This window comes from Leptonychotes weddellii, unplaced genomic scaffold (assembly GCF_054177405.1).
Source record: "Leptonychotes weddellii isolate Sample4059 unplaced genomic scaffold, ASM5417740v2 HiC_scaffold_6459, whole genome shotgun sequence".
NCBI classification, from domain to species: Eukaryota; Metazoa; Chordata; class Mammalia; order Carnivora; family Phocidae; genus Leptonychotes; species Leptonychotes weddellii.
In genome coordinates this window covers 997-10,168 of record NW_028033520.1, presented here as the reverse complement: position 1 = coordinate 10,168, position 9,172 = coordinate 997, and the positions used below count along the sequence as shown (strand labels likewise).

Sequence of the window (9,172 nt, the reverse complement as noted above, 5' to 3'; positions counted from 1 at the left end):
AATAATAATAATAGATTCTTTTTTTTTTTTTTAAGATTTTATTTATTTATCTGAGACAGAGAGAATGAGAGAGAGAGAGCACATGAGAGGGGGGAGGGTCAGAGGGAGAAGCAGGCTTCCTGCCGAGCAGGGAGCCCGATGAGGGACTCGATCCAGGGACCCCAGGATCATGACCTGAGCCGAAGGCAGTCGCTTAACCAACTGAGCCACCCAGGCGCCCAGATTCTGTTTAACCCAGTATATCCAAAATATTATTTCAAGAAAACATATTAATAAATGTTGTCATTGTAGAGTAACAGTGAGATATTTTCCATTCTTTCTTCATGCAAAGTCTTTGAAATCAGCTATGTGTTTTACATTGTAGCATGTCTCCATGCAGATGCTAAAGGGTCAACAGTTAAAATGAAATGAAACAAAAAATAAAGTGATGTTTAATGGAAAAGCATTTTATACTGTTAAGTGTAAATGCACTAAAATCAGATCAAATAAATTCAGTTTCTCAGTCTCACTGAGCCCATTCTAGTATGGCTCATGGCTACCCTACCCGACAGTGAAGCAGTCTCTATTTTTGTGTAGAATACCTTCTCCGGGTTTGGGTGACACTGATACTCTGGGCCCTGCATCATGTTGATCACCGGGGCTGCAGGTGTCCCCGGCTCTGAGGAGCCCAGCAGGTGATCAGGCTGCCCTTGCCTACCCGCCCCCCGCAGGGGGCTGTCCCTGTGTGCAGCCCCCCACCCTCTGATGAGGTGCAGGAACCCACACAGTGGTCAGGGCTTCCTTGGACAAAGGAGAGGTGTTCGTCCAGTTCTGCCCATAAAAATGAGGCGTAGTCCTCAGAGAAGCTGTGAATTGTGACTTTGGGCCTCCTTCAGCAGCGGTCCCTGGGGATCCCGAGCCCCACGGTGGTCCACAGGATGGGTCTTTGCAGTGTCGCTGGGCGTAGATGCCAGGTGGGCCCTCGGGGCCTGGGAGCAGCTCTCCTGTGCTGACACGGCTCCCCCCTCCCCCATGCTGAGTTCTAGAATCAATGAGCTCATGAGCTCTGCAAGGGCAGGGACTGGGGTCGCGCCTTGTTCATCCCTGTGTCCCGGCTGGAGCGTGGTGCCCGTGCCTATGGAAAGAATAAATGTATCCATGAATGAAGACTGACTTTAGGGCTGCTCCTGGTTTCCTTCCTTCCTTCTCTCCCCTCCTCCCTGCTCTACCTGCCCTCAGCCTCTGACCCCTCTGCACCCCGTCAGCCTGGAAGGCTGTCCTCTTCCTGACACCTGTCAGAACCCCGAGCCACCTTTTAGCTCCCCTACTCTGTCCGCCCTACCCAGGAGGCTCTGTGATGCCCCCCTTGCACCCTCTCTCCTTGCCCACTCCCTGGACACCTGCACTTGCCTCGTATGAGGATCACTTGTGTGTGTCAGTCTCCCCACCAGGAGGTGAGCTCCTTGGGGACAGAGCTGGGACTTACTCATCTCTGCACCTCCTGCCGGCCAGGTGCCATCATGGTGGGCGAGCCGGGGAGGGGCCCCGAGTGCCGCCGGGCTGGCCAGCCTGAGAACCGGGGTTGTGGTCCCCCCACGCAGGGTGTCACTGAGGGCTACAATGGCACCATCTTCGCTTATGGCCAGACGGGCAGCGGGAAGTCCTTCACCATGCAGGGCCTGCCAGACCCATCTTCGCAGAGAGGCATCATCCCCAGGGCCTTCGAGCACGTTTTCGAGAGTGTCCAGGTAGGGGCCTCGCGGCGGGAAGGGGCAGCGCCGCGCTCAGGGTCTGGGGGCCCCCCTGGACGTTCGGGCAATGGGTCCCGGAGCGCCAGTGCCCTACGGCAAGGACTCTGAGCCTGTGGGAGCCTGCTGTGACCCGACACAGACGAGCAGAGGCAGGCTCTGGTTTCCGAGAGGGGATGGGAGAACTTCACATTGAGAAAATTCTGCCTCCCAGTTCCATGCTTTTCTCCTGCCATTTTTGGACTTTAACATTTCACTTGCTGTCCCATGCGGACCCGATGATCCAGAGCACCGGCCCGAGAAGGAGTTGTAACAATCAGAGCCTCCCTTTTTTATTAAGCAGTTGCTACAGACCAAGCCTAGCGCCAAGCCCTTTGCAACATTGCAACCCCCACCCTGGCCCCGGGAGATCACCATTGTCCCCATTTTTGAGATAGGGAAGCCCAGACTTATTGCCCTTCTATGCTGGGCAAGACCCCGATGAGGTCTCAGCTAAAGGTGAGAATTGCTCCGGTGGTCACTCCTGGCCATGAGCAGAGATTCCTGCGTCGGGGAAATGGCAGGGTGGGGACTGCGACCCCGGTCAGCCGCAGAGCCTACCGTACCTGCTCCCAGGACTCATGTTGGTGCCCCCCCACCAGGAACATTTGCGACAAGGAGAGATCAGACCATAACCAGTGCTTGGTCCTTACCTGTGGCCTCAGTTTCTCTACCTGAGTAATGGGGAGGCCTCTCTCATTTCGTTTCCCCTGAGGCTGTGGGGAGAGCATGCGACAGTAGCAATATGAGAATTATGCAATCAGAGGAGCCCGGGGGGCCCACCGAGCTGGAGAGGAGGGGCGGGCGGCTGACCAGGCATGCGGGCAGGGCCAGGAGCGTTGGGGACTCCCCTCCCCTTGATGTCACCTCTCCTGCCGCGATGTCCTTCCGTGACGTCCTGGCTGCAGAGGGGGAAGGTGACAGGGCCAGCCTTGGCAGGCTTCTTTGCTGTCCCTGTCCACGCCCTGCAGTGTGCAGAGAATACCAAGTTCCTGGTCCGGGCCTCCTACCTGGAGATCTACAATGAAGATGTCCGTGACCTTCTGGGGGCTGACACCAAGCAGAAGCTGGAGGTGGGCGCGGACGTGGCCGGGGCAGGGAGGGGCAGGGGAAGGGTGGAGGTTGGCATCGGGAGGAGCTCCCTCAGAAGCACGGGGAAGGTATCCTGGGGGCACATGCACCAGTTCAGACTAGAGTGGGGACTTTTGAACTTGAATTTTGGAGGATTCTCAGAGTGCTTGTTGCAGGGGAGGGGCTCACCGGCCTACCCCCGACCACACAGTGGGGGACTGGACCTTACCTGGGGTCATGCCGCCTATATCTGGTGAAGTAGATGGCGTCCTGTGATAGATTTCATTTGAAAAATGGGTTCCATTTCTAAAAATATTACTTTGAAAATCTCTAAGGGCCCAAATAGCTAGAAAGATGGTGATTATGATTATCATTTATTGAGCACAATTTACTGACTGCTTTAGGCACATGATCTTATTACTAGTCCCAGCGATCCTGTTGGGTAGCTGCTGTCCCCAGTCTCCCAGTGTGGGAAGGCACACTTAGGTTAATTCACTTGTCTATGTGTGTGGCCAAAACTGGACTTGAACCCAGGCTTGTCTGACTTCAAGGTCCTGAATCTCAACCATCCCATTTCATGGCTGTTTGTGGCCTCAGATTCTGGGACTTTGTTCCCCTTTGCAAGGGGTCTGGTGCAGGGCACCCAAGGACCGGTGACCTGACCCTTATAAAGTGAGGACTGAAGAGGGCGGTGAGGATGAGCCGCTCGCAGAGCCCAACGCACAGAAGGCATTCAGCGTGTTGCTGTGAGGGGGTCACACAAGACAGGCAGAACTTGGCTGACCCTTTGGGGAGCCCAGCGAGGTCAAGTGACCTGCCAGGACCAGACAGCCAGTTGGTGGCAAGGTTGGACCCAGGTCTAGGCCTGAGTGTGAGGCCTGGATTATGTGTCCTCTCTGGGACTCTTTAAATGCTGGGTGGGCCAGGTCAGGGCCAAGGGGGAGGGGCCAGCACAGGGGTGGGGGAGGGGGGGAAGCTGAGGCAATCCTGTGGCCAGAATGCCGATGGCTGCCCCTGACTCCCATGCTTCTTATCTGACCAAGCAACCAAGAGGCCCACCTCCTTCAGAGTCAGATTGCCCGAGCTGGAGCATCACCCCCAAGGTTGCCATGGAGATTCCCATTTTATGGGTGAAACTGTTTGAGAGAATGTGACTTGCCTGAGGCTAGGAAGCCACAGAGGCAGGGTTGGACATTTTCTTTCTTTTTTAAAAAAGGTTTTTTAAATGAACGAACGAATGAATGAATGAATGAAATAGAGCATGTGCTAGTGCAGGGAGGGGCAGAGACGGAGGGGGAAGAAGAGGGGAAAGAAGAGGGAAAGAAAGAAGAAGAGCACGGAGCCCAGCACGGGGCTTGATCTCATGACCCTGAGCCGAAAATCAAGAGTTGGACGCTCAACCATCAACCATCAACGGACTGAGCCACCCGGGCATCCCCAGGGTTGGACATTTTCTGTGACAAACTGCTTGAGTCTCCCCAGGGCACATGCCTTGACAGCCACGGGAAGGGGGGCAGAACCAGGTGAAGGGGCTGCTGCCGATGCCTCCTGGCCCTCCTGACCCCCGGTGACCTCTAGATTGGACAGGATGTCGGAATCACCTGGTTCCCCCCATCCCCCTATTCAGCTTGAGCCTCCTACTTGTCCCCTGACCACCACCCCCCACTGGCCCTGGGTTCACCCGTGGGGTCTGTGAGTTCCTCTCTGGCCTGCGACCACTCTTTGATCCAAGTGAACAGATCAGACCCCAGGGAGCAGCTGTCTTTAAAAATGTGTTTGTTCTGGCCATACTGTGGAAAAATCCCTAAGAATTTGAGCTGGAAAAACTCTTGAGAGCTTCTAGTCGGCCCTTTCCTAGTACAGATGAGGAAACTGAGTCCCAGGGAAGGGAAGGGACGTGGCCAAGGCCACACAGCTAATTACTGGTAACGGTATTGGTACCAGAACACGTGGGATCTGAATGGTCAGGTGCTTCCCTGCCAGAATTTTTTGGGGTCAGCAATATAGAGACTGCCTAGGGGCCAGTAGTGGGGTTCCGGCCAAGGGAGGTGCCTCCATCATGCAGCAAAGACTGGGATGACCTCCGGGTGCCAGGCGCCAGGCCACGTGCTACAGCGGGTCCCCAAAGGTGTGTGACCTCCCTTCCTCCCAGACCCCATCCCGATGGAGCCCCGGCCTGGCACCTCCTCCTCAGCTCCTGACAAACACAGCAGCGCTTTGCTCGTTCTGTGCAGGAACCTCCAGCCGCCCACCTGGAGTCTTTCTACTGTCTTCTCTATCCTGGAGCTGGAGCAGCTGAGTCATAGCTCAGCCCCCAGATGGGGATATGGGGGGGAGGGGGAGGAAGGCACAGGACGTTGCTCCCACGTGTCAGTCCCGAAAGGCCAGCCTTGGGGATCAGGGTCCCCACCCCCACCCCCGCCAACCTGCACTGGGGCAGCAGGGGGCCCTCCTCCCCTCCTTCCACACCCAGGACTCTAGAATGGCCTCCATTACCCGGGCCCTGAGGGCCAGCAGCTGTGCCCCTGCCCCATGTGGGCCCCAGACTTCAGGCTTGGTGAGTCAGGCTGCCCGGGGTGGGGGGGCGGGGGCGGGGGCTGCCAGTGACACGTGCCCTCCGAGACACTCTCCGCCGCCAGTGCACGGGGTGGGGGGTTGGGGGGGTGACCCGCTGTCCCCTGGAGAAGGCGCAGATGGTTGCTCCTGGGAACCTCAGAACAGCCTTAGGAGGAGGTGCTGCTCTGATCCTTTATTACAGAGGAGGAAACTGAGGCTCAATGCACCTGGGTAAGACCAGCCGCCGGGCACACAGTCAGGAGAGGGTGAGGCTGGATTTGAATCCAGGTGTCCAGTCCCCACAGCATGGGCTCTGAACCCGTGCTTAGCACAGGGCCTGAAGGTTCTGGTGATTAGTGGTGAGTAGATCAGCCCGGGTGAGGGATTTGGGGAGGCAGAGTTTCACTCCCTCCCTCAACCACCACCACCAACCACCCTCATGGAGGCAGCCCACACTGGGCGGTGGAGGTGAGGCCCTCACCACCTCTCAGTGTACTGGGGTCCCGCGTCAGGAGCCCCTCCTCCCTGGGGGCGTCTGCCCCTCGCTGGCCGCATCCCAGCATCCCAGCTGTTGCCATGGTGCCCAGGCTCCGGGCTGGGTCTCAGGGAGGAGTAGTTACTCGGGCGCTCAGAGCCTCCCTGGGAGAGCAGGGCTGAGGCCTACAGATAGGGCAGTGGCATCCCTACTTGAAGGCTCACCCCCCGCCCCCGTGCCTTGTGCTGGTGGTGCCCCTCCGAGTACCCAGTGGACTGGCTTTTAGCTCCATCCTCTCCTCAGTCCTCATAGTGGTCTTGCAGAAATAGAATTGATCATCAGAAGAGGGAACCAGGACGAAGAGAGGCAAATTGACTTCTCCAACCAGCAAGGGGCAGAGCCAGGTCTCTAACCCTGGGGGGCTGCCCGACTAGGAGACTAGGAGCCTGCTGCTCCCCCAGAGGCCGGATCAACCGCTCACTCCCCAGGGCCCAGCGCCCAGGCCGAGGTCACAGCAGGAGGCAGCCCAGGCCCCCGGGGCCTGGTGATGGGAGCCAGAGGGCACTACCGAGCATTTCAGACCGGCTTCAGCCACCCTCTACAAGGTCTCGTGCTTCTGGCCTTGGTGCTCCATCCTCACCCCCACGTCCTAGGTCAAGGTCAGCCCTTTGTCATTTCAAACTTCAGTTTCTATGGGATGCTCCAGCCTCTCCATACTCTGCTTCTGGAGTCTTCCATCACCTGGGACCCCACAGCTTCCCTGATAGTAATAGCTCTGTGACCTTCAGCAAATCCCTTCCCAGTCTGTGCCTTGGTTGCTTTTCTGTTCTGGGAAGCCCAGTCCTTCAGTCTGGGCCTGGGGGTTTCTCCGCACTCGAGCAGATAGGGCGAGCCTGTGTGCCCACCCCCCACCCCACGCAGCAGCGGCCCGGCCCCACGTGGGACCCCGAAGCTGCCTGAAGCACCAGAGCCTTCTGTGGCTCAGACCAGCAGGGTGGGGACTTGTCCTAATTCATTCTGCTCTCGCCAGAGTGGTTTTATTTCCTCACACTTGAAAAATATTGCATTTCACAGCTCTGTGTCAGCAACAAAACAACTTGGCTGCCTGAAGAGCAAGCAGGGAGCAGTCAGATAAATTAATTTACTCGCTGCCATCACGCTGACGCCTGAAGGCTGGTTTGAGCTGAGGGCCAGTGGGAGTTCTGGGCAGCAAATGGCCCTTTGCCGGCCACGATCCAAGGGCCTGGGAACGTTCCTATTTCCCTGGAGCCAGAGCAGAGAGGCGATCAGGGGCCGTGTCGACCGGGCAAAAGAGCAGCTTTCAGAGCCCTCGGGTGGCTACAGGGTCAGCCCCTGGAAGCTGAAGCTCCCAGTCTAGAAAGGCCCTTCGTAATAATCGCACCACCACCAACAGTGAGGACAGCGCCTGGCATTACGGAGCACTTGCCCGGTGCCAGGCCCTGTGCCAAGCCTTGGACGGGCCTTATTTGACGGAATCCCCACCACATCCCTAAGAGACGTGTATCTCATACCCATTTTACAGATGTGGAAACTGAGGCCCGGGGAGGTTAAGTTACTGGCTCAAGGTCCCACAACAAGGAAGAGGTGGGGTGGGTTTGAGGCTGGTTCCACCTGGAACAAAGCCCCTGCCTGTTGCAGGGACCTTGAGGTGCCACCCTGCACTGCAGGAGGGCGGAGGGGGCCTGAACTGGGCCCTTGACTGGGTTCCTTGGGGATCCCTGCCCCCACCCGGCTCTGACCCGTCCCTCCTGCCCACAGCTGAAGGAGCACCCGGAGAAGGGGGTGTACGTGAAGGGGCTCTCCATGCACACGGTGCACAACGTGGCCCAGTGCGAGCACATCATGGAGACGGGCTGGAAGAGCCGCTCGGTGGGCTACACGCTGATGAACAAGGACTCCTCCCGCTCCCACTCCATCTTCACCATCAGCATCGAGATCTACGCCGTGGGTACGTGGGGCTGGTGGGGGCGGGGGAGCCGGAGCTGGGCACCGACACCCTTCCCCTCCCGGGGCCTCGGGGGCCCCATCTGAAACTGGGAGAAGATGCTCGAACTGCCTGGAGGCCACCCAAGAGGACCCTCCCGTACGAGGGCCCACGTTTCCAGGATAAGCGGCATCATCAACAATAATACTGCCGCTGGCAGCTCATACTGAGCACCTACTACATGCTACACGGCTTCTGTGCGTTAGCTCGGGTACTCCTTGCCACAAGCCCGAGAGGTGGCTGCCAGCATCGTCCCCCATTTTACAGATGAGGAAACCCAGGTCCCGCAACTCTAAAGCATCAGAGCTGGCCCTCGATCCCTGGACCTTTTGGAGTCTCCTCTTTCTCTCAGGGCTCCCCACCCTTCAGTCATCTCCCCCGTCCCCCTTTCTGAAAGAGTCCCTGAGAAGGGAAGAGGAAGGGAAGAAACTCGTATTTATTTCTGGCCGCCGGTGGCTGCTGTGCTAAGCACTTCACAGGCTTCCTTCCATTTACAGCCCACAGAAGTCCTAGAGGCAGGCATTCTAATGGCCATTTTACAGACAGGAAAACTGAGGCTCTGAGAGGGCCGAGGCTTGCTTGTGCAGGGTCCCACCGATAAGCGGGGGAGCTGGGATTTGAACCCCAGTCTGACATCTGGGCTTTTCCAGATAACACGACAGCTGCCTCCGGGTCCGTCATGAATAGAACTCTCGAGAGCACTGCAGCGGGAAACAGCCTCGGCCCAACCAGAAACATAATTCTGGAGAGATCCCCGACCCAAGGTCAAAGCCGGGGTACCTCCTACGACATGGCCCAGCATGTGTGGTGACCTGGCCCCAGGCCAACCGCCTGGTGCTTGCTGGGTCTGAGTCTCCCCAGGGTGCTGATAGGGGTTGGGCAGGGTCGGTGAGGTCACAACGTCATGCGGTGAGGCTGTGAGGGGGGGGCAGGGACTAGGGCAGGTGAGGACACATCTGGAGGGAGGAGGACAGAGTGCCTTTGGGGGCGCCTCTTGGTCTTTGCAGAAGGGTTTGAAGGATGTAGCAGGCTGCCGGGAAACAGGCTTTTAAACAAATTTATTTTTTTATTTTTTTTTTAGAGAGCGAATGCGTGGGTGGGGGGAGGGGCAGAGGGAGAGGGAGAATCTCAAGCAGGCTCCACACTAGGCATGGAGCCTGATGTAGGGCTCCATCTCATGACCCCAAGATCACAACCTGAGCCAAAATCAAGAGTTGGACACTTAACCAGAGCCACCCAGGCACCCTGCAAACAAATTTAAAAAGATGTTTTTCATTTTCGTTATAAAATAAGTTCAGT

General features: G+C 57.4%; 1 protein-coding gene across 1 annotated transcript; it reads left to right on the top strand.

Annotated features, from left to right (window-relative positions):
- Positions 1-1,499: 1,499 nt before the first annotated feature.
- On the top strand, positions 1,500-8,887 carry LOC145719699 (kinesin-like protein KIF17). Its single transcript, XM_081811246.1, has 3 exons — positions 1,500-1,727; positions 2,738-2,839; positions 7,648-8,887. The coding sequence occupies exons 1-3, from the start codon at positions 1,500-1,502 to the stop codon at positions 7,918-7,920; spliced, it is 603 nt and encodes a 200-aa protein (XP_081667372.1). The 3' UTR covers positions 7,921-8,887.
- Positions 8,888-9,172: the final 285 nt, after the last annotated feature.